The sequence below is a fragment of the Lonchura striata genome, chromosome 2 (genome assembly GCF_046129695.1).
Source record: "Lonchura striata isolate bLonStr1 chromosome 2, bLonStr1.mat, whole genome shotgun sequence".
In the NCBI taxonomy this organism is placed as follows: Eukaryota; Metazoa; Chordata; class Aves; order Passeriformes; family Estrildidae; genus Lonchura; species Lonchura striata.
Genome location: NC_134604.1, coordinates 84757571 through 84784215, shown reverse-complemented (window position 1 = coordinate 84784215; position 26645 = coordinate 84757571). Strand labels below are relative to the sequence as shown.

The following is a 26645-nucleotide window of genomic DNA, read 5'->3' as shown; positions in this document are numbered from 1 at the left end:
TTCAACTCATTCAACTCAAGATATTTATATACTGTACTCTTGTACTGTAGTAATTTTAGGCAAGAAAAGACACAGCAGAAATTGGTGTCTGTATTTGCAGAAGCAAGTAAAGGTTGTACTGAAATGACTTGTAGTATTACTCAAGAGCATGGGACACAGGATCAGAGAATGGCTGAAATTTAAAGATTACTTTATTCAGTGGATACATGTATTCAGAAAACCTGAACACAACTGATTTTAAACCAACTTCCCCAAACCCACAATATAGATAGAAGTATATAATCTGTTTCAAGGGTTGGATGAAATCAGGCATCTCACGCTCAGTTTCAGAAGAAGAAACAGGAAAACAAACTATATTTCTATTTTATAATTATCTCCAACCCATTCAAAAAGAGGCCCAAAGCCTACAACAAAAACTACCAAAACCAGTATCCATCTGCTAAAACCAGGACAGAGATCTTGGGTGAATGGAAATTTGCACAGAGGCAGCAGCATCTGAAAGGCAGGAGATCTATTTCTCCAATGCCCAAGTTAGGCACTTGAACTAAGGAGGCGAGCCCTGTCAGCACTGGACCCCAGGATAGCCTGGGTCAGGATGCTCTGTCCTCCCTCTGAGAACCATTCCCAGCTGTTCAGGACATTTAAACAACATCCCGTGGTGCTACCACAGATGAAAATATATAGGAAGAACTTCAGTCTGCTGGCGCTAACTCGGATCTCTCCTTGGGCACACAGAACACAGACTGAGTCCTCACACCCAAGGACAGTGACCTGTGGAAACCCAGGGCAGGGGGAATATTTCTCTGTCTGCCCTGAGGGGTTCTGACTCCCAGGGAAGCACTGACTTTGACCCTCATTCATGGAGAAGGCCTCAAAAGCCTCAAAATAAACTACAGACCTCAAAAGTGTAAAATAGATTATAGAGAGTAGTATAGTATGTCACTTAGGTGAGAAATTTAACTTTTAAGATTTTTTGTGTGTTGTAGATAAGAACAAAATAGAAAGTATAAAGTGTTGTCTCGTGTTCCTTTTTCTTCCTTCTTCCTCATGGGTTTAAGTAGTATCTTGAAATTAAGTAGAAAAATTCGCATTGCGAGTCTTTAAGACTCAGTTATTAGGTTAGAAGGAAATATAATCTAAGTATCACTTCTTAATTAATCAACTTAGTTTTTAATTAAACTTAAAAGGCCTTGTAACATGAGATTGATAGCTATTTTTGTGCTGTTTTCCTACATGCAAAGTCTAGTGCAGACAGCATATTGAAATTTTGATAAAATAGCAATAAAACTATTTTATATTTTATATTTTTATATTATATTTATATTTATATTATATTTTATATTTTTATAAAACTATATTTATATTTTAAATAGCAATAAAACTAAAGAACAAAAAAGTCCTGTGCATCTCCTTTTCCTAACACGAGAGAGAGAGTCTCTCTAAGAGAGTTTTCTTTATCAAAGGAACCCCCAAAAGGAGGCTCAATGTAAAGCCAACAAAACCATAGCAACCTATTCCCTTGACCTACAAGGAAAAAGGGTAATTTAACTTGCGAGTGCTAGCCTTTAGTTCACATTGGTTTGTTTTCTTTTCTTGTAGGCATGAAGAATGAAGTACAATTTGCAGGTTTAATAAGGTATATATATTTGATGACTTCTCAGTTTCTCAGGGGAGAAAATCACATTATTTTTGGTTTAGCCTGCTGGTTGGCTCACCTTCATTTTTTTCTGCTAAGGAAAAGAATCAGTCAGCTGCAATACCTCACTTACTGACATCAGACCCTCACAGAGCTGCAGGAGTCAGTATTCACACAACACAGCTCTGTATAATCCCCCACCTGGCAGTCAGTTAGAGACCTTCAGAGACTGAAGTGGGAAAAAAAGCATTCAACTCGCATGCTGTCAAATTCCATGACAGATGCAGACAAAGATCCCAATAGGCATCGAGTGGTGTGGCACAGGACAGTGGTTTGTCAGTGACTAAGGTGTGCTCATTCAGGGTGGCAGTTTCTGTTACCTGCAGCTCAATTGGACATCAGCTGAATAAGAGTGGTTTGGGTATCACAACATAGTAAATTTGGCCCAGAAATACTAATTTTTTAAATAATACATTGAGCAAGAAAAGGTTTATGCACAATTGAAGATACAGCATACAGAAAACAAGCAGCAAAATACAGGCACATATCCCATACGTTTGAAAAAAAAAGGAACGTTTTTTTCATTATTTTGGCTTCCCAGGAGAATAATGCCTAAGAAATTAATTCTTGTTGTTGATTTTAAGTTACCATTTTCTTTCTAAGCTACCTGTGTTGCTTTATCAACTCAAAGGTAATGACATGGCTTTTTAAATGTATGTAAATGCAATATTCTTAATAAACAGCAATAATTTATGTATGATTGCTGTGTTCACACTTCAAAATAAACTTCATATAGTTGTCAGCTATTAGAGCCCAGATTTACATTCAATTAATATTGCTGCCTTATTACTTATCTACTAACAGAATGTATTACTTTTCAGTAACACTCCAAATTCATTCTGGAACTCAAAAACAGACATTCAGGACACACACATCACTCCTGCAAAATAGTCTGCAGGTAGCCCATTTCATTAGAGATGGTGACAATACTAATCACATAAATAATTTTAGGATGACTCTATGATCTCCAGGCCAACCTCCTGCAAGCACCTAAGTGCAAGTCAGCAATTAGCACCCTGCCACTGTCCTCCCCTGCATGTAAACTGCACAGAGGGTCTCCTGGATATCCCTGTGTCTTCTAAGAGGAGTAAGCATTATTGCACTAATTGGTGTCTTCAGGCACACTCGTTCCTGTGGGGCAGTTCACAACAGAGCTTTTCTGCAGAAAGAAATCATGTGCCATTTTAAAACAAAGTCTAATTTATGCATAAAAATTTTCATTAATACTCTTGTGGACAGTATGTCATGATGACTCTTGTAAATAAACTCTGCCTGAAGAAATTAAGGTAACATGCCAATTTCTACTATAAAACTGAACAAAGAACTGTAATCCTGAGAGTCATAGGGACTTATTTTAGAGACAGAAGAAGTAGAAATATTTTTATAGCATGTAACAGCCACTTGTAGATAAAGACTAAAAAGACAGTTGTAAAGATTAATTACCCAGGGTACACAATAAAAAACAAGAGAGCTCCAAAGGATTTCCAAGGTTTTCATGGTAAATGATGCACCAGACTGGACTGATTGACCTCCAAAGGCAGAACCTTTAGGAGTTCCCCTGTGGTTCAGGAACTCAAATTATGTTTTCCAAAATATCTGGAACTCAAATTACATTTTCCAAAATTACTTGCAGCTTAGGTCCCACACAGATTTTTAAATCTGCCTTTTAATAGGAAAGAAAACATTTGCAGCAGCAGGAAACAGCTTCAGACTGGGAACTATCCAAGCTGAAGGATCTCCAAGGGTGAGCAATATGAGCTGGCAATTTCTGGATGCCCTAAACTATGGAAAGATTTCTTATACTTCAATGTATATCTTTGTTTTGACCAGTCTCTTCTTGACACTGGTAACTTAAAGGAAAAAAAAATGCCCTGGAAAGGACTGTCACCTACTCATCTAATAGATTCAGATAAAAATTAGCAGTGATGATATACACAGAACATTTTCTCGTTCATTGTGGGGAAGAATTTAATGTCTTGTATTTTTTTCTTCTTTATCTGGACAAGTCTCTTTCATGACTTAAACTGCTGTTATTCTAGAAAGCCAGGAAAAATATTATTTCATTAGCAAACTATTCACTGGTGACATGAGAAACCAAAAAAATGAAGTTCAGTGAATTATAATAGTTGTATCCAAAGTCTGGCAGTAAACAGCAAATAAATTCCTGTGTATTTTACTACGGTATTGTTTAGTCACACAGCACTCAAAACACAGCCAGTCAATCCAAGTTCAAACAATAAATACATCAGGAAACACAACTAATAGACTGTTACAAAAGCAGTAGACAAAATTAACATGACTTCAGCATTGATTGCCTATAAGAGCTAGAAATTCAAGGTTATGTGGAACCTCATAAAATGGAGAACTAAAAATTTCCTGTTCTAATGAGCATACAATAAATCAATATTTCCTGATTAACTTTAGACTTAGTAGCTTGCAAAAAACTTCATAATGATAATCAGAGTTTCCACTCATCTTCTTGAAGGTACCAGATTTTGACTTCCACTTTGGCATTAATTAGAGCTAATTTGATAGGTTCTTGTTTCTATTTGCTTCAAATGTTGTCCCTGCTACTGCTGTTGATATTTTTTTAATAGATTCTAATTTCCAGATTCTTGGGATCTTTGAAATTACTGGAAGGAAGAGGGGAGGAGAGAGACTATATGAGCAAACTAGTTATCATAGGCTTTTCCCAGGCTTCTCACTCAGGCAATTCACTGTGGTCACTTGGATGTTGTCAGTCATGTTTCCACAACATTATTACATCATTTAAACCCAACAATTAACAACTGAAAAACAGTCAATATTCTAGAAGCCTATAATGTGAGTATCTACACAAAAAAAGTCCAAACACTTGCGGTAAGAATAAATCCTCTGAAGCTATACAAAAGCATCAAATAGGGAATAAAACAGAATAGGACGGACATGGATGTTATCAAACAGACTAGCACACAGAAAATACACATCAAGATATCCAGGCATTTCAAGAGCTGAATATTTTTTAAATTAGCATTGCAAACTGAAATTCAGTGTTATTTTCCTTTCAAATCACACTCCCATTAAATATCTTAGGCCATTTGGTAGTCAGCATGTAGCAGACAGCACTAGAAACATTTTTCACCTCTAGTTTAATCTTGTTCTTTTATTTTTCCTATCATCTGTATAAATAATTGTAAACAAATACATAAATACACATAAAATATCTGCACACATAGACCAACAATAAACCCAGAAGCTGAAATTTAAATTATAGAAAAATGATTGTGTCAGATACATTCAACAAAAGCAGAATATGGAAAGAGAATGAGACCAAGTTTATAATGAAAATTTAAATATGAAAGTGGTCCAACTAACTTTCATTCTCTACTATTTCACTCTGTATTACCATAACTACATTTGATCAACAATATTCCAGTGGGATTGAACCAGCAGAAGGCCTGTCTCCAGGAACATAATTCACATTTGAAATCTTTTTCAATTTTTCAGTCTTTAGAATCAGACAATATTACCTCCATGAGAACAAACAATGCTGCAAAGAAAAGGAGGGTTGCCCACTCAACTCTGTTCAATATCATCTCAAAATCATGGATGTCTGCTAGCACTAGCAGCCAAAGGGCTCCCAACATGGCAATCCAGCCTGCATAAGAGAAAAAGAGAAAAATGCTTCACACTTCACAGACTTGTTATGTGCTACCAACATGTGAGTTACAGTATTGTGATTGTCAAAGATTTTTGTCATACTTTTGCTCTAGAACAATGAAAAGTTCACAGACATCACAGGATGAATGCTCTCTGCTTTCAAATTAAAATAAAATCTAAAATAAAAAAAACACAGCAAGTAAGTCAGAGTTAGGTTACCCCAATAATCAATGGGTTTGGATCACAGAGAAACCTTTAGGTACATAGGAATAGTAAAGGATTCTGCAACTCCTGAAAGGCTGGCTGCATCCCCTGGACCTTGAAGTCTCAGTGGCTGCCTGTTCCCAAAGATAACCAAGAAAGGAAACTGAGAGAAAATGCAAATCAAATGCACAATTAGCCAGAAAATGGAAATAGTGAATCTCCTGTCTGCGCAAGGCTCAGTTTCACACGCACAGTTAAAATTTTTTTCTAGAGCTGCTTGATCCTCCTAGTTCATTTGTCTTATAACTCACAGAATTCCCACAGCAGCAGAGGAAAGAGAACTGTCAGTTCTATCTACCACAACTTTTCAATAGCAAAGTTGATTTGTTGTATTATAAAACAAAGCAAATCTCTTAATGAAAATTAAATTTATTTAGTCTGAACATAAAAGAAAGGTTTATGGAAATGTACTGCCTAATTTTCTTCTGTTGTCTTGGCTGTTTTCTGAATTCTGTTAAAAACAGTGGGCCAACTCCACGTTAAATAAATAAAGATGATGGCAATTCCTATTAGAATACTGCAAGGGACCGTAGCTATGTGCTGATTTGAAGTAGCAGAATTTTAACTACTGTTTTATAAAAAACCTATGTGACAACATAACATTTTCTCACATACATTTTGAATGTAATTAAAACAAAGTGAAAAATTAAAGAATTTCTCATTACTTATTGGACAATCTGTGAAAATATCTTGGTATTATTCCAACCCTTCTGTCTCCAATAATAATGAATCAACTAGAACATGCTATATGGAGAAAACAATTAATCACTAAAGTTAATGAAGTGATACAGAATTGCAGAAGAGGGGGATGGAGCCAGGCATTTTCTATCACCATGAGTGTTATCAGCACACATTAGCTTCAAGCATGCAGCTTTGCATGAGCGAACAGTGCCCAGCCTTACAATATTGTTCCCTGAGAATACAGACAGGCAAGGGAGGTGTCACCCCGCTGTGCTTCAGCAGTGCAGCTCTCCAGAGGAAAGTGCAAACACATCAGCTGCCAGTTGTGGCTGCACAGAGCTGATTTCAGTCTGGGGAGAGGTGAGGGGAGGAGAGGACAGGAGGGGAGAGGACAGGACAGGAGAGACTTTCTTGGAATCTTTTATTCCCTATGAAGTATTTTTAAACATATTAAAGGACACATTAAAGACTGGCTTCTCTGTTCATTTTTTTTTTTTTTTCTAGCTTCCTAGACCACAAAACAGAGCAATGAAGAAGAGAAATAGAAATAATTTTTAAAAATAACTTCTCATTACTCTAGTAAAAACAAAGCCCATTTACTCTTCGACAGACCACTTCCTTTACTGCCTTTTAGTGCCGCTGCTTCATAACAACTGATGTCCCAGAAAGAGAACTTAGACAGAAACCAAATCTACATTCTATTTCTACCTGTTGAAGAGGGTGACAGTTTTTATTTATTTTAGGGAAAAGGAAATGAAATTTTATTATAAAATGCATCTTGCAAATTTATAATGCATTCTTCATAAGAAGAGATGTCTTTTGCCTGGTACCAGAAAAAAAGTACAGTAGAAAATTGTTAAGGGCTTTGCTTTTCTTATACCCAGTAGGGAAAACCACCTTTGTAATAATATTTAGCTCATGCAGAGTGGAACACAATTGCAATCCTACTCAAAAAAAAAAAAAAAACACTTATTTTAAAATAATCAAGTAGATGAACTTGAAAATATAAAACAATCCAATAGAATAAAATAGGACTCTAGAATTTGAAGGTAGGCAGGAGAAAGAGAAAAAAATAAGGAGAAAAATTACTGTGTAATTTGTAGGCCTTTCAAATGCTCATTAAGAAGAATTTGCATTCTTCAGCAAAAGTAATTTTGACCTACTACCTCATAGTAGCAGGTCAGAAGCATAGAAGCATAACAAGATTCCTCTGAACAAAGTGAAAATGTGTATGCTGTATGTTCATTTTATATGCACAGAATTTGGAGTAATGCATTTATGAAGACTGAGAAAATTCCACTTTTCTGAAAGTGAAATGGCACTTGAGATATTTGAACTAAAAGCCAAAGTCAGGATAACACCGCATGATCCTACTGATGGCCTGGGCAAATCAGCAGGTGACTCAAGACAGATCAAGATAATACATTTAGGTAGGAAGAGATAAAACTGTAAAAATCCAGGATGGGAAGCAACTGGATGTCAAATAGTCTTCCAGAAAACACTTGAGAAATACAGTGTATCACAACTAAATCTCATGGCCCACTGAAATACAGAACCGGGGTTATAAATAGCAAATTCTGGGAAGCAACCTCTGCTCTCCTCATCCCTAGCAAACCCTCAGAATATATACTGTAAGATGCATACTCATTAGGAAATCTGAGGCAGAGAAGGAAGCACAATCAACAGCCTGAAGATTTTGAGGAAAAATGTGAAGAATCCAGGATACTTAGCTCAAAGGTAAGATGATTTAAGAGTCCTGACAAGCCTTTGGGTAAACACCTAAAGGGCAGAGAGCAACCCATTTGTGTCAGCAGTAATGGGTAAGACAAGAGTGAAAAGAAGATGTTAATAGCAGTGACTATGACTCAGGCATCACAATATTCAGGATCACACATTTATAGTGGTTGAGAAATAATATTTTTTTTAAAAAGCATCAAGATCAGCTTCTGCCAGATGAAAATATAGTACTCCAATCTGCAAAGAATGAAAGGGACACACTGATTTTTTTATATGTTTTTCTCAAAGTATGATTTTAGTTTTCTGTGCTTTTTAAAATTCTTCGTCATTGTAGCTTGAGAATGTATGCCAGTCCGTCATATAGTATGGTGTAATCTTAATGTAGTATATGCTTCATCATCCTTTTATACAAGCCTATAAAATTGCGGTGAAAAAGTTTAATCAAAGACATACCTCCAGCAGTGCTTGCTCTACTCACAGAAAGTTTTATCAGTATAACGAAAAAGTTCTGTATTTTGGTTTATTCAAATTTTGTTTTATTTTATCAGGCATCCCTGAAAATATACATTCTGAAATCTTGCTGAATATTTCTAAGAAGTGCTTGCTGTCCACTGGTAAATGCTCTTTTATCTTTAATATTATTTTTTTTAATATGAAGTTACCTTTTCACAAAACAACTTGCTGCTCTTTTGAGCAGTCTCTTTTCACAGGCTTAGCTTCATGGAAATAATTTTATATTCTTTACTATTTTTAGCGCCATACTTTCAGGCAACTCCTTGAGGGAGAGAACAGTAAAGGTGACAGTCCAAGTCTTGCACCACACCAGTATACTTGTACCAGATACTTGGTAAAATAAAAGAGGAATAAAAATATGGAAAAAATAGGTGGAAGCTATAATCCCATGCAAGGCAAAAGAAGCAGGATCCTATGTTGAACAAGGCAATTATACATTAAAAACCAGAAGCATTGCATAAAAAAGGTAAAGAACTGACTGCTCTGTGATCCCAGATCCCATGTGCCTTAGGATAGGATATGCTGGGCTTTGTTGAATAGTTATAATAGTATGAAGTTCGAATCTGAAGTCATATTCACCATTGTATTGTAATGTCAACACCTAGCTTCATTAACTCTCCAAACACAATTTCTACACACAAGCAGTAGACAGACAAGTAAGTGATGTTTGGACATTTCTACAGCTGGGTACTCCATCTCCTGAGAGGAGCTAGCAGATATATAGCTGTCTGTATCGCACCTATCTGTAAGTCTGAAATATTACAGAGCACTCTCAGTAAAGGTCACTGCAAACAAACACACTCTATTGCCATAGCCTTATTGACTTTAGTGAATAAAAAATAATTTGAGGAGCTGCAAACATCAAGACAAAGGAAAGGTCGACTTCTCTAGAAGTGAGCAATAAAGATCAAAGGCTGCACTAGCAGAACCAGTAACCTTGTTTTTTTCTCATCAAGGTATTGTACAAGCATAATTACCCATTTTTAAAGACAACTGTGAAATTTCAAGGCAGAATTTCTTGAAAATTATCCTAAAATAAATTGAGACTGCAAGGATCATGGGAAGCAGATCACTTGTACTTTCACAAGCAAAGTATTTTGCTGACAGGGATGAATAATGAACACCTGGACCAGGCTCTCTGAATCTGAGTCAATGCTGACTGCATTGATTTAGTTCTGTTCCAACATTCTCATTATTAAAATATTATTGTCAAATTTAGTTTTAACTCCTGTTCGTGTACACTCTACCAGGAATGCTTTTGACATGACTATGAATCAAAGATGTATGAAGTCTCTCAGATATAGTTATGCCCATTCTCATTTTTAAGAAACAGTTTGCATTTTCATGGTGCAATCAAGTCTCTATGCCACATATCAGAGGCCAGCAGGCAGGTCCCATGCAGAGCTCTTCTTGTCCTCAATGTTAAAGTACTAGACCACCTAAACCAACACCACCACGTGTCACAAGAGATAACAGAGTAAATGGATGAAGCACAGGCAGGGAGGTTAAGAGTACTAAATGAGAACAAATATATCAACCTCCACTGGCGATGGTAGCTGATGGCACCTGGGGAAAAGGGCTGCAGCAAACATACCTACAATGATCTGGAAGAGTGTCTAGAAAAGCCTGAAGATTTTGAAAGAAGACAGCTAAAGTGTTTGCTCTATTCTTAGTATGTCTTTCTGCATTGTACTGGATGCTCTCACCAGATACTACAACACATTGCTTTGTCTATTGCACAAATTGACCATTGTCAGATCAGCAATTAAAAAACAACTTTAGTCATGGAAAGCAGTGTTATGGTTTCATATAGGTAAAGCATTAATGGAAAATGGTAAGGGAAGAAATAAATTGCCACAGACAAGAGTTCATGAGTACCTGCAGCTAAAAGAAATACATAAGATCATAAAAAAGAATCCAGGTTTTTCAGCAACTCAACTGTGGTTAGTTACAGATGATAGAGTAAACCTATGAGATGGTAAAAAACCATTTTAGGGGTAACAAAAAGCACAAGAAAAAACACATATAATACACATACAACACACCTCTATAATATAATCAGGTATAATGTAAAGCTGAAAACCAAATTTGAAAAAGTAAAGTGTAAAACTTCAGAAAATATATAAAAATGGGATCAAGTGGACTCAAGCACAGGAATTAAGAAACCATCAACACCAACATTATTTACATCTTGGCAAAGAAGAGGAAGACACCCCTACACGTCATCTCATCCCAGCAAAACCTCAAGCTATCAACACTGTGTTGTGACTCCTTCCAGCCTAAATGTCTGATGCTTAGCACCCTGGAGAATATCAAAGGGAGACCCTAACAACAGGGGGAAAAAAGGGAGATGATACTGGGATTATTCCTTTGCGTTTTGAGTGGATTTTTGGGTGGAGGAGTTTGGGATGGGTTTGTTTGGAGGAGGGGGAGGATAAATTGGTTTGTTGCTTGCTTACTTGGTTGGTTTTTTACAACAGTGTATACCAGATAATGTTAATGAGTTTTGCTTTGTATTGATTAGTTAATTTAGACTCTAAGTGTTAATATTATCATAAAATGAATAATAACTGCTTGCTTTGGTTGCACTGATACAACTTTTAATTAGACTGACAATAAATTCTCAGCTCCAGACAGGGGGGATGTTCCCCTTTTTGTCCAGAATATCACAAGCTTAAGGAGGCCATGGAGACTTTGAGAGCAGAAGCCTACTGCCATGTACAGAGAAGGTAATCCAAATGTTTTGAAGGCCAAAGCCATTTACTTTATTGAAATATGTGAAGGAGTTTCCAGGCAACTAGAGATTATTCAGGATGGTATTTTTAGCTCTACAGAAAAGGTCAACAAATGTTACTTCCCAAGTTTTGCATATGTTTGCCTAGTTTATCAAGTCATGTTAGAAAGCTTTCCAAAATTATGAAATAAAATTTAAATTAAAATGGGGGGAGGGGAAGAATAGAGACAAAGAAAATAGTCATTGTGACAGCTTTAAGTGCAGTTGACAATATCATTTGAGACATTACTTAGAGGAGTCAACACCTACAAGCTTTTATCAGCTAAAACTGATTCATTTCCTAGACCTAAATAATTTCTAGATAAATTTTAGCTTTCATGACAAATTAAAGACCAAATGTGCACTTTTCACAATGAGGATATAGAGACATAGGAAGTGAAATATAAGATGTGCTAAACTGAATGTCATTCTTGGCATCTGGCCAATGCTTTCTTAAATCTAGATTGTTCACCAGTTTTTATATCTTAATAGCTGTCTTGTCAGGATTTTTTGTTTTCTTAGGCATTAAAAAACTATACATCAGCTTATTAAATTGGTCTGTGATTTTTTTTGTCATATATTTTATAAAACAACTCCTCAATAACACTGAGTAGCTCTATAATAAACATTTCATTTGAACTATTGCACAAATTAACCTGAAACCAAACATAAGGGAAATATAAGCACTTTCTTTTTTCTTCCTCTCCATGGGGACAAACACATTTTTTAAGTCATTTTTTCTGTTTGTGTAAATATTGTTTTACTGTTTGTAAGCAAATGTCATACTTATACAATTCCACCATCACATAGAATAGTGGCAGAACATAGTTCAATCTATTTATCACTGATAAGAGATGGGGAAAATGTTCCAGAATAAAATTTCAAAGTACAGAATTAAGAGCCTTTGACATTAACACTCCTCTCCTGCTAATGGGACCTGCCCACACCCTTCTCAACCCTGTGCTCCTCTACAAGGATATATAAATCTTTTGGATCTGAAGAATTCTGCTGCCCACTGGAAGACAGAATCTTTCTCACAGGGCTGTGAAGGAGAGGTTCAACTTTAAAAGCACCTTCACGATTCTAAAGAAGCCTCTTGGCACAAGTTCAAATGCACATACATAACCTGTCCTAGGGCCCACATAAAAGCTGAGGTGGGGAGCGGGGGAAGCAGCTTCCTAGCATGCATCTTCGGAACAAAACCACACAGATTACATTTATTTCACTTGTGGAATACTGCAGATACTTAGCTTACATGATCACCTAATTTAGTCAAAGAAGTCTAAGTTAAAGACTTCTGCCACTGGTTACAGCATTGCAACTCATGCAAGCTTTTACACACACACATACTGACCCTACAGATCTGTCTCAAAGCTATTAGCAAAGAATCATTCCTGCAGTGAACTCCTAATTTAAATGTTACAGAAAATAGTTTAGGTTAGTTGTTAAAATCTTATTAGGCTGCAGCAATGGAGAAGTGGAATCATTGTTTCTAAGGAAATATTGGGATGAAATTTCACATATTCTGTGATGAAAAAACAAATGTAAGTTTGTGAGGCTCTCTAGGACTGTGCAGCTCTCTTTTCCTCTCTAAGCAAGCTACCTGATAAGTGCCACTCGGTTTTAACTCTGTGATAATTATTGGTTCATCTATGTAAATTACAGTGTAAGCTGAAAATTGAACATGTCCACAGAAACATATTAAAATCAAAAGCAGGATATAAATCAAAAGCACATAAAGAGGAGAAACTTTAAATCACATCCACTTCCCTGAATTTGAGAAGTGACTCCTCTCTCCAGTTAAGACAAAATGTTGGTTATAATTTGCATAATAGTCTCTGCGGACATAATGGAGGGAGGAGACTGTTCCACTGAGGCCCTTTCCCATTAAGGCATTTAATTTCTCATGTGAATGTGAACAATTTTTCTGTAAATTATGAAAACTAGTTAATAAATATGGCAATTGCTATTCAAAAGAGTGACAATACAACAAGAGTCATCCATATCTACACCAACTGATTACATTTCTCCTTTCTTACATTTCTCCTTTAATGCTCTGGCAATAAAATAAAGTGAAGAAAATAGAGGCCAGCTTACATTAAATGAAAACAGTTCATTTTCCTATTTCTCCACTATTTCAGTCACAGTTTTAAAATGTTTCAGAGATGCAAGATACAACTAGTGACTGTAAAGAGCAAAAAGAGATCTTGGGACCCCCAAAAGTAGCTGTAGCAGAATCTGCAGATTAAATCCACAGTAAGGAGGACAGAATAAAGTTTTGCAAGAGAAAGAAGTCTCATCAAACAAGATAACCTTTGCTTGTAAATATTGAGGAATTTCAGCTTTAGTGCAAGAATGATGAGGGAAATTCAGATCTAGGATGTTTGCCTGACAGTAATGACATAGAATACTGACTATACACCTTGTCCTACTGCCCAGAAAGGTCATAGTGATCATTGTCAGTTACTTGAATGTTCCTAAAGTTAGTTATAAGTTCCTAAATTTGGGGAGTTTGCTAACACTACTTTGGTTAATCATACCAAAAATGGAACCAGGCTGAATCACAGCTGCTGATCTCCTCCACTGATTAGTGACAATCCCAAAGATTATTCTGAGGGAAGATGAAGGTAATTAGCTTAAATATTGATGTCTGAAGGATCACAGATTCCCATGGCACCAAAAATACCAGAATGGGCTCAGGCATTAGCATTAAGACATGACTCCTCTGTACAAGTGAAAAAAAATTAAAGACAGCTCCCTCCAGTGAGCAAATGGTAGTGAATCAGTGAAGAAGAAGTGAATACAAAAGATCTCTTCCTGTCCCCTTGCTTAAATAATTCATCGAAGGAACATGAGAAAAGCCAAGGATGGTAACACCATAGGTTTACCTGTGCAAAAGTCATGTCTTTAACAGGGAAAATGGTGGTGATAAGGCAGGAATTAATATACAAATAAGGCAAAACCACAATTGTATTTCTCCTGGTATCCCATCCTAGCTTCCAGCAGCCTGTAGCCAAAATTAAGGCAGTATTTCCTCTCTGAATCAGGAACAATCTAATCTCTTTGCTCTTGGGCTTTCACCTTGTTCCTTAAGTATGAGAGCAACAGAGTTTGTTGTAACCTTTTAAAGCAGAAGAAGATATTCTCATGTCTCAGAAACTAGTGAGTCTGGCCCTGGCAAAGAGGTGTCCAGAGATGGAAGGGAGCAAGAGTGAGGGAATCTGCAAGAACAGGCTGCCTGCATTGCATGCAGAAAGCATGGAGAGGCAAGCAAAAGCAGGGCCACAGAGATAATGGGTCCCTCTCCACAGATATTACTAGAAGGAACTGTACAAAGTTCAGCAGCTCAGCAACTCATTGAACTGGCTATAACCAAATGAAAGATAAAGCACCTTCCCCACAAGAGAAGAAGGAATTAAGCCGTAAATGATTTTGCTATTTTTTCTGACCCAGTCACTTTGAGCGCTCCCTTCAAAAAATATAGCTTAAAATTTCAACAAAATTTTACTTTATATTACTTTCTAAATCTTTTTCAGGCATCTTAATATAGTTCGAAGTTCTAGACATGCCTGCCTAAAAGATAAAAAACAAAACAGTAGCCAGGTACAATTCTCAAAGGGGCTTAATTTCATCCTTTGTCATCTTTTCTCAGATGTTTTAATAATGCTTTATCAATAAAACAAAATCTCATGTGGCCAAATAAAAGTAGTGTAGGAGTCTTATAGTTTTTAGTATCTGGGTTGTTTTTTTTTTTTTAAGTCTCAGTACTAATCTTTTATTAACTTAGATATTTCATAGAATTACACTAAATAAATTAATGAACAGGCACAAGAAAACTGAATATGAAAGAGTTTTGTATTTCAAAAGGTAGCTAAGTATGTAAATTTTATTATTTAAATTAAAATGTCAGTACCTTCAAATTATATTAATGATTCCATGTTCATAATGAAAAAATGTATCAAGGCTTGGGACTGATACAGAATTTAAAAATCTTTCTAATTCTCCCTACCAACTGCAATTTAAAGATATTAGATTTCTAACACTTCAACCTCTGTATAAACCATTATTCTGGTAGAAAATTAAACACTGAACTGAAATTTAATTTCATTTTTATGAGAAAAATATATTGAACAAATTTACCCAAGCCAACAGAGTATAAGATGTAGTGTACATTAGGAAATATATTTCCATGCTTTGGAAGATTAAAATCCATACAGCCTCACAGGAACACTACTTCAGTAATGATAAATTAAACAGCTATCATCAAGATAGTGAAATTCAGGAAACAAAAATTAGAACCTGTAAATTATGGGACCTGTAAACTTATCAGTAGAAGTTTACAGGTTCAATTACTTTTCAGTAGAAATTATGTGTATGCTTTAGTAACATTTATTCATTAATCTGACAGGTTTGACATGAATGCAGAATGGGGAGAAATTATACAGAACACATACAGCCCTTATTTACTTTCAAATACGTTATTTGGCTACTGAATAACAGAAACCTACAATGCCAAACATTCCATTTGTTTTCATTTATTTTACTGGCATAAGGCAGGACAAACAAAAAAGATCAATAGTTACTATATTACCTCTAGCATTGACTCCAACTCCTTTGCAGTTTTGAAAAAAATTTCTTACCAGGAGCATACACAGCTAGTGCTGTTTAGTCTTTCATGACTGTCTAGCTTTTCAAAACCATTTAGAGATGTTTGGCTTAATTCAAGAAGTTCTACATGGCTAAGTGCCACTTATTTGAGACACTAAAGTAGGAGTGTAAATTGATTTCTTAAATTGTCAATATGAAGGCCTTTCTTATATTTTCAGCCACCATAACTTCAAATGCATTCAAATATTTTCAGCTTCTGCATTTTCCAAGACCTTATTAACATAGCACATTTTTCTGTTATAATACAGCAGTTTACCTTTTAACTTCTTGACAGTAATCTTCATGGGCTGAAATTGCCCATTTGCATGGCAAATACTCTGTCAGCAGCAGATATGGAAGGTCTTACTTACAACCTGATCACCACTGTAGAGCTATAACTGGCTCTATATTTTGCACAGTAAAAATAAATGTCAGTGTAACGTCTGTGTATATGATTATTGAGTTATTCATTATGAGCTATTCCTCTTCAAGACTGCTCCATCTTTCAGCCACTGAGATAGAAGTACATAGTGTGTGAATTCAGATTGCATGAAAAAAATGTATCTGAAATTCTATAATCTTGAACAGCTCAGCAGCCAAAAAAAAGTAATTTTTTACTGATCAATGCATAGGTAGATTTTATGACTGTCTTTAAGTTAAATGTAAGATTTGATTTAGTTCTGTTTTCAGGATATGTGGAGCTTTTTCTCACAGAGATATACAACCACCTGTATAAAAACCTCCACATATAGATCTATATATAGAAAGTATGCACAGAGCTGCTTTCATTTCACCCATATACAGTGTCCTCCAGTGGTTTTTTTTTGGAAATTAATTCTTATGGTGATGAAGTAATGGAGACATGTAAATTATACAAAGAGCTTTCTATACTTAAGAAATGATGCCAAACTGCTTCTTTGTTCTCCCATGGAGTGATTATTTTCTGATCTCCCTGATGCATCTTAGTCATTCACTCAAACTGTGCAAATGATGCCAAGGTCAAATTTACTCATTCTGTAATGTTTAGCCAGCTCATTAGTATTGGAAATCCAACCATGAGCACTCTCTGTTCCTCCTTCTGGGGTAACTGGGACATGACTGAATTTTTAAAACTTGCTCTTCTCTTCCCAGAGAAATCGCTGCTTAACCTGGTAGAACTGTGAGGACAGGAACATGCAAAAAATAGCTTTCTGAAAAGATCAAGACTCAGAAAGATATGGCTGGCTTTTTTTCAGGGAGGCTGCTTATTTTCCTTAGAACAAAACCAGGAAACTTACCAAGATCCAGGTAGATGCCTGGAACAAATGAGTTGAGAAAAAACATAAGAATAACACATCCCAGCACTGTCAGACATTTGATGAGAAGAATTTTGTCTGTTATTCTGTGCTGGAGACAGATGGGAAAATAAAATTAATAATTGTATTAAAGAACAAGCAATGTATTATGCATAGAGTTCAGAAAAGCATTTGTAAAGTGCAAACTGCTGTTCCAGTATTGTATATTCCTTTTCAGCATAAAAGACAGAACTACCTCAATATTTTTTATAGGTGTGCATCTTAAGCATACCTATTAAAAAAACATGATTATGTGGTCCAACAGGCTTTAAGAGATACAAGTATCTAGTAAGTATCTAGTACCTGCTGCATACATTCAGTATTCAGGCACCTCCTCCACAACTTCAGTCCAGAGGGTAAAGTAGGGTTGAAACGAAACTCCTACCAAAGTGGGAATTCTGAGAACTCTTTGGTTTTGGGACAAAACTGGGACAAAATTACCCTTCTTTTTTCAGGTGTGCTCTGAAAACCTATAAACCAATCCAGAGGTCAAAGCTTTCACACCTCCTCTACAACTCTCATGAAATTGCCAAGCCCTTCATCTCTACAGAGTTTGTACACCTCCATGCCCAGCTCCTGCTTCACTGTGCCTGTCTCCATGTGCCCTCAGCCCGCACACCCAGTGATTTCCATCATGTCTCTGCTTTCACTACCATTCCAGAGAGTCATCTCCCAGACTGAGTTTGCCGAGTTCGTCTCTTGTTTCACATAGTTTAAAGCTCTACTAAAATACAAGTCTCTTTTCTTTAAAAAGTTTGTCTCTTATGCAACACCTTGAAGCAGGTGTAAAGAAAATCTGCTGGGTTTGCTCTGGTTTGGTGTGACACCTGGGACAGTGTTCTCCCAGACAAAGACTTGCACCCCAAGGAGTCCAATCAAGGACTTGAGCTCTCAGACACAGGCCTGATCCATTAGTGATGCCACTGAGGTAGAGAGATTGTGACACTTAGATAATAAAATTTAGGAGACATTAACCCCACTACAGAGTTTTCATCTTCTCAGTTTCAGCATAAAGACTTAAGCAGTGCTAGTGTCTGCACAGCTAAAAGAACGGGATTTAACAAGTGGTTTATCCCTACTTGAACAATAAAAGCAGTACTGTCACCAAAATGCATTAGAGTCAGCATGGGGTACATTAGGAGGAGTGCACTATATAATCATTCATCATGGCAAAAAACAATTTACTGACATCTCCTGAGCCTTCTTGGCTATGGATTAAAATTCAAGAAAACACTGCTGAATCATTACTTCATTCTTTATGTTATAGTTTTCTAAGGAACAAAAGTACAAAACCTAAAAAAACCTCACCATGTGGTTCAATAACATTGTCTGACCAAGAAGACAACCACCCTGGCTGCTAACTTTTTGACTATCAGGAGAGTTGTGCCTGGAGATCTGGGCTTTGTTTTCAAAACCCTAACGCTAGGCATAACACTAACCCTAAGCAGAGCAGTAAAAGCAGCCTTGGGCTAAGGCTGGTTCAAAGGAGAAAGCTGTGGAAGAAGCCATATTTCGGCTGTTCTGTGTTCCCCTTGGCATGCCTTTTGCAGCTGCAGTGTGCCTGGAGCTGTGGGCTTTCTGATTTTCACAACCAGAACCCTAGGTAGAGCAGTAACAACAGTCTTGGGTAAGTTTGGTTCAAAGGAGAAAGCTGTGGAGCAAGCTTCTAATGAAAATCTAATTTTCATTAGATTTAAGGCACTATCTAAAAATATATATATTTACATGAATACAGAGAAAAATTGCAATCTACTTACTTTTTTCTGAAGTTCCTGGATATTTGTTTCCCAGTTTTTATCTTCTTGTGAAATTTGTCTGAAATAAAATGACACCTACTTTTTTCCAGAGTGAAATCAGAGCTCTGGCAAGAGTGTTGGAAAAAATCCCTCCCATCACATATAGATCATCTCTTTCCCTGCGTGGAGCAAGTCATACCAAAAAGGAGTTATGGCCTTCTTACACCCAGCAGCAAAATTCCCATGGGCATTCACTTAAGGCATCACTTTTGTAACAAGCTCCACTTATACCCAAACCCTTCTGTTCATGAAGAAAGCCACGTGCTGGGAAGGAGCTGGACTCCAGGGTATAGACCTCAGTATAGGATCCTGCTATCTGCAATGTGTAGTGTCCCTAAGAGTTTCAGGAGCTGAGGTGTGTGTCCCACTGTGATAAAAAAAGGGTCATGTACTAACATCAGCAAGTCAGAACACATATGTTTCACATTTGCATTTTATAATGAAGTTTGTAAGATCCAAACAACTTTACCGTGTTATCAGTGCAGTCAGGCCTCCAGCAAAAAGCCTTGGGCTTTGCAGTTCAGGAGCTCTGTTGTTAATGCTAATGAATTTTTACGTTGCTGTAAATGTGCTGTGCTGGAGGAACCCTGATTTTCAAGATTAAATACTCATTTTTTATTGGTAAGTCAGAAGGGTCCTCTTTAGAATATCGTAAACTCTGAGAAATTTAAAATATTTTCAAAAGGAGGCAATTTTAACAGCCTTATTTGTCTTGAAGTGTTGATACTGTCACTCAATTCAAAATACACAATATCAGCAAAAATTATGTGAACAATCTTATTATTGGAATAGTTCAAGAAATCATATTGACATTTTCTTTTAGTCATAGTTTATGTAAACTTCTTTTCTGTACATAAAAATATGTCTGCACTCAGGTCTACATTGAAATTTGGATTATGAAATAATCGTAAAACACAGCAATTCACTGGTGAAATCATTTTCTAACTCTCCCATTCACTGAAGAGAATTTGATATTTTCAGTACAAAAAAAAAGAAACTCCAGCATCTTACTGTGCTAAATCCACAACTGTAAAGAAAAGTGTAATGATATATTTGTAACCTTTTTAAACCAAAAGCTGCCTGAAATTTCTAGGCCTTTAATTTTGGGTCATATTGACAAATACATTTTCCAGGTCTTACACATCAGTTTTGTCCTAAAATACTTTGTGTTTTACTGAGGCTGAGAGTGTCTTTTCCTATCTGCCCAGGCATCCATCTCATCAGGACAGAGATAGGAATGCCATTCTTGTGAGGTGAAGATCCCTGAAAGGGGAGGTTAGCCATGCTGGTCCTTGCTTACCTGTGAAATGTCATCAGCTTCTTCCTCAGGAGCATCTCCAGAGTCAGCACCTTCTGCATCAAGAGGCACTTCACAGCAGTCTCCTCTCTGCTGGCTGGGTTGATGCGCTGAGCTGTCAGCCTCCAAACATAGATTTCATGTTTCAGCTCTGAAAAGAAGCAAAATTGCATCAAGGTGAAGTCCAACACATATGAAACCAGAGATGGGTGAAATATGTGCAATGTGCTCCAGACTCAAAGCTGTTAAAGTTATTGGGATGGTTTCCCAACACATTTCCACACAGGAAGCGGCTTTTGTCATTCATTTTTCAGAGATTAAGTGAATGAAAAATAATTAGAAACTTAAAAAAAATTTAATAAATTAATCACAAAGTCTTTTTGCAAAGAAAAAAGTAGTACTGCCTTCAAATGCTTGCAAATATCTTCAACAAGCTTAAGGGCTAAAATTGTGGCCCATTCAATTTTCAAGAGAAAACAAACTGTCAGTATACATTATTATACTGCTAAGAGATACTAGTTCCCTGTGTAGTCAGGAATTACAGCAAATGCTCCATCACAGTATTGAAAATAGACAGCATGTTTCCATTCACTCTGTGTTCATACAAACAATTTTGTCTATGTAAGGCAAAAGTGAAATTTGGCACTGTTATATGGAATAACATTTAATAGTATTTTAAAGGTTTCCTAAGAGGATTTAATTGTTAGGCACTGAAAATATGTGTAAACACAGCAACCATCACTTTCATGCTGACCTGGATGATATCTGATCCTGTGTAAGTTCAGACAGACTGATTAACACTTTGAATTCAGATTGTCAGAAATTTCAATCCTTTTTTTATTTTATTTTCCCTGTACCATTCAGGCCTTGGAGAATGACCAAAAAACATGTGTTCCTGTTCAAGGAGGATGTTAAATTGGCCATGCCAAAAAACCCTTTGAATTTTACCGGAAATCACTAAAGAAATAAAATCAGAATATTCATTCAGAAACTGTCTGTGCAAATGTTTCTTGTTGAAGCAATGGGATGTTTCCTCACCCTTCTTTTCTGTTCCACTCAAATTTCATGTCATTGAAGACAATATGTCAAGAATCCAAGGTTTTATGTTTTAAGATTCCTGTTCAATCAGCAAGTTGCTCTTGTTCTGAAAATGGATGTGTAACTCTTTACATCATGTAAACAAGCTATAAGAATGATTTATAGCAAAATACATAAGGAAAATTTAAGCACATTTTGATGTAGGCAGTGATGGTATCATTTTATGTTGCAACCCTCTAGACAGTGATGATATCTGCTATCAAACATGTTCAATCCCCCAGTTTCCTTTACAAGTAAGTATTCATAATGATAATGCAGAGTGAATCTTATAAAGATTGACCATGAGAAGGAATTAGACTCAACAAAACTCAAACATTTAATAACAAAAGTTGTCCAGAGTCTTCATGGTTGACACAGAAGAAAGGGATTTTGTATGGTTTGTGGCTTAAGATCTGCACACATCTGTCAAAGTGGTAATGCTTGCCTAAATTTTACAGTGTAAGACCAGAAATACAAATTCATACTGTTGAATAGCCAGTTTTTACCTAAAAGCCAGTTTATACCTGAGACACAGATTCCAAAAATATGCCAAATCAACCACTTTCCTTTGTAATATATTTGGTGGTTCTTGCCAGAAGCATAACCTGGAACAAGATTATATTACAATATGGATAGGTCTTGTTTATCAAAGGATCCACATGATTTCTGGCCATCATTTATTTTTGCATCAACATTTGTGAGATACACAGGTATAACAGCAGTAATTTTCCACTCACAGAAAGAAAAAAAAGGCCTTTCTGTACCTCATTCTTATGTGATTTTTGAGTGAATATGACTGCAGTTTTGAAATTGTCATCAGTCCAAGGGAAAGAGTGTGTTTTGTCTTTCTCTCTGGCAAAGGCTCATGAAGCATGAGCAACCAGTTTGCTGTTCTACTTCCCTACAGTTTGTCTTTTCTGCAACAACTTTTCTGAGGACATCTGTTCATCCTGCCATAGCATTTCTCCCCATCCTTTCCAAGTGAAATTTCACCAAGGGTTTAGCTGATAGAGGGAAGTTGAATCATTCACCACCTAAATGACATGCAAGTACTCCACAGTTATTTTTATACAGAGAATCTCTATCTTCTCTCCTTCAGAAAGAGGCAGCTATCATCCCTGTATCTGTGCCACAAACAAATCCACAGAGTGGAAAGCAGCATGATTTGTGTTGCAGATTTCTGTTCCACATCTGAAATGCCCTGGGGCTAATCTCCAGGTTGAGCAAAGTTGGACTGGTGCTTTGTGATCTACCTTAAAAAACATATGCGTGTCTTCACACGGCTTTGACTGTGCTTTTATTTACAGCAAGTGCATGCTTAATTTTCCAGTCATTGGTTTTCTAAACATCCAAAGGATGTGAACATCTGAACTGCTGTGGAGTTAACTTCAGAGCAAACGGTACTTGGAAAATCAGAATTGTTGATAGAACTTTTATCCTGCAACTCCTGTTGCAGTAACGACTTGTGCAGAGGTTTTCTAGGTCATCCCAAAGAATGTTTCTCCTACTTCTCTTTCATGCACACTCTTATTGTTAATAGCCCATTGTGGCATCAGGTGATACATACTTATTAGAAGTTATGCTTTTATTAAAGGAAAAATAATGCAGAACCCTGATGTCAGCAGCAACAATTAACATGGCCAAAGTGCTTCAGGTCTTGCTATACTTCTGCAATTTCATAACTGCAAAACCATTTAGGCAGCAACCCCCAGAGTCTGGGAACATCTGATATATTATGACATACTGTGTTATGCAAGGACAAGGACTTAATGCAATCACAGAGTCTTATCAATCACTTTGAAATTATGGCCAAGACAGCACAAGTGCAGCATTTGGCTGCCACTGAATACAATCACAGGATAGTCTCATATTCTGTTTCTCCATGTCCATGAGTTCCTGTACTCCCCTCAGATGAAATCTAATGGTTATATTACACCAGAGTGAGCTCTCTCCACTCGCTTGTCAACCTAATCCACTGGGTTTTTGCAGGATTAACTTTATGGTGGATCAGCCTTCTATCCAATGTAATCTGCCACTGTCAGGTCTATTGCCAGTAACTAACATGGTGAGTCTGTAGCACAGCAGTTTCTCATTAAAGCAGCTAAATTAACATTTGACTGCAACCATAGATAGCACCAGAAGCCAAAGTGATAGGAGCAAAGCTGTTTAGTATGCAGTGATCTGGATCACAAGAAGATAGGAAGACTGCAGCTCAGCTCAGTCAGAGAATTCAGCTCATTATGATACTAAAGCCTACGTGAATGCCATACATTCATAAAGGCACAACAGCAATATGCCCAGCATTATTATTTCCAACAAGAAAACAGAAAAAACTCAGTTTCTAATAATAAAATATTAATTTTAACTTAGTTATAGCATCAAATAAAGGCTCCTCAAACATGTAAACCCTATGCTCCTAATCTGTTCTGATTTCGTTATTGATCATATTTTGCCCTGGAAACCAAAAACAATACATCCTGGACCCACTGAGTTTAACAAAATTTCAGCTGCTGATCCAGACTATGACAGTTGAGAAAAAAATTTTGCATTTTACTAAATATTCTTCATTTGAAAATTGTATATTATTTGTGTAATCTGACAATTAATAGTCAGATTGATTTTTACTTGAGTAATCACATATTCCCTCCCACCCAGCTGCCAATAACAAAGAAAACATCCTCAAAAACTGAGTGTAATTAATTCCCAGTCTCAGAATCTGAAAAGGCTAGCTTTGTTAATTGAAAATACTCAGAAGAGCATGACCAACCTTGATGAGATGATAAGAATTATCATTAAATGACAATTTTCAACTTGCACGTGCACTAACTGCATAAATTATCTTTTTGCAAGCAACACAAGTTTGCACTGCTGGGCTGCATCTAACAGCATTCAAAGTATGTTCATCTGCATATTTGTTTCGTTTTTTTCTCCACATCTTACTGTAGCTTAACTATGTTCAGTAAAGCAAATTTTTTCATAGCCAAATTCTCAGAATGAGACTATTTATGTTTAAATGCCAACTGTAAAGCAAATTAAGTATCATGAATTCTAGCTTAACTAGTAATAGTAATATCTATAACTTTTAGTAATTTTTAAATCCCTCATATTATGTAACCAATCTTCTAAGCATTATTAGATGGTGACATCTCTATTTTGTAAGTGCAGAAACTAAATCCAAAATTTGAAACCAATGAGTAGAAAAAATTCACCTTGAGGGATATTCTAGCTTGAACACTTATGCCTCTCTCCTAGAGGCAGCACACCCCAACAGGACACAAGCATGAGGATCTAAATCTAGAAAAACCAACAAACAAAACAAAACAAACAAACAAAAAACCAACCCCTGGAATATTCTTGGGTTTATTCCTCTGAATAATCCAGCTGGTCAATAGTGGATAAAGGAAAGCATAGGCATAAATATTGCAGGGTCTTCAAAACTACATCAAAACACATTTTGCCTTAGTCTGCTAAATGCATGCAAAGGAGCACAAGAAATGTACACAATGCTGCATAAAGCAGTACAAAGAATTTATATAAGTTTTTCAACTCAGCATGACACCTGAGGCCCCATTTGGTCATAAAGGCACCTAATGCTAGTTCAGCTACCCAGCACAGGATTGCATCCATCACATAGGAATTACAGGGCATCCTCATCCTGCAATAGAGCAACTGGAGCCTGGGCAGAAAATCACAAAGCTCATCATTTCAAACACCTAAATTACTCACTAGGAGTCATCTTCCAAGCAAGCTGAAGCAGGTTGCAGCAGGCTCACAAAAGAATCTACAACATTACAAGCCTAATCCTGATTTCATATGGGAATAGTCAATTTGGTATTTGTATGACGGTCACATAGGACTCGGAGTAATCCACTGATATTAAGGTGAGCTAGATTTCTGATTACATTTCAGGATGATTGACAAAGATATACATTAAGTTTCAGTTGGCTTGTTCCTGAACAACAGGTGGGATATCTGTCTCAGGTAACATGGGCTCTGTTCTCATCTCTGGGTAAGTCAGACTATAGAGACACAAATTTATTTTAGTGCTTGCGGGATTGCCCTCAGTTTCCTCTGTGGCAATCCCCATCTTTTAAAAGCAGGAGTCTGAGTGTATTTAGATTCTGTGCATGCTCATTAGTACTTGCTTAATGTGCTCAAAATTCCTCATTCCATTACACTGATAATGGAACAAGGAAATCAAAAGTCAAGTATTTTGAGCATGCATTTATCTAAAATTCTATTCAAGTTTGTTTCTGGAAATTTTTCTCAGGTGTGAAATCTAGAAAAAATAACTCCATCTTACTATCAAATAGTTTTCATTCAAACTGCCAGACTTGCCAATGAAAGCAAATTTTGCCAATGTCTTCCATTAAACTACAAGTGTCCCTTAGAAAAAAACAATCTCTCTTAAATTCACTGTACTTTGCTCAAACACCACTAGATACATCCAATCCCAAAACATTTAGCACAAAATTTAACTACTGCTTATGACCTTTCAATATAAGAAAAAGTGCCATAAGTCACTACTAGAGATGGTATTCCCAAGGATAAGGAAAAAAAAAAAAAACATAAAAAGAGAAAGCCTCAAGAGGACAACAGTCTTTTGGAGTATTTCAAAAGATAATGTCTCTTCTAATGCTTTTAACAGGACAAGATGAAGAGCAAAACAATGCAGCCTACTTCAGACTCACCATAACTTTTATCAATGATTTAGAAGTAAAAATGGAGACTAATACATTGAACACGCTTTGATAAATGAAAATGGCAGAGCAATAAAAAGTCTGTCAAGCTTACAATTGTATTTGAAACACCACCACAATGAAAGCTTTCTGCAGCAAATAAACACAGATAATGTGTTATATAGAACTAAACAGGTTTTTTTAAGCTCTGTTTATTAGGAAGACATAATGAACTTCAGAGCCATGAAAGTGAAAAACTTTGTCATAGCTTCACCCAAACACTCTTAATGGAGAAGTTGTGCCTTGCCAACAACTGTATACTCATGCAATCCTTCACAACTGAGGTCTGGATACAAAAACAGACAGGCACAAATGCTGTAAAAGAAACAGGAGCTAGGGCTAAGTTTTTCCCTCCCATCGGTGATTTTGCAGTACTCATTCCTTCCATGAAAAATGTGTATAATAAATTGCCAGATGCTGCTCTGTTGATTCAGAATGACACTATATTATAC

At 36.4% G+C, this 26645-nt stretch overlaps 1 protein-coding gene across 1 annotated transcript in view; it reads right to left on the bottom strand.

The window, feature by feature from the left end:
• Window positions 1-26645, bottom strand: part of OCA2 (OCA2 melanosomal transmembrane protein) — a 161800-nt gene that overhangs the window by 62520 nt on the left and 72635 nt on the right. The window contains exons 16-19 of the mRNA XM_077790875.1: window positions 20381-20528; window positions 19042-19099; window positions 17228-17336; window positions 5206-5333 (exon numbers count right to left, since the gene is read on the bottom strand). Of these exons, the coding sequence (XP_077647001.1) occupies window positions 5206-5333; window positions 17228-17336; window positions 19042-19099; window positions 20381-20528 (443 nt within the window). The remainder of the gene's footprint in view (window positions 1-5205; window positions 5334-17227; window positions 17337-19041; window positions 19100-20380; window positions 20529-26645) is intronic.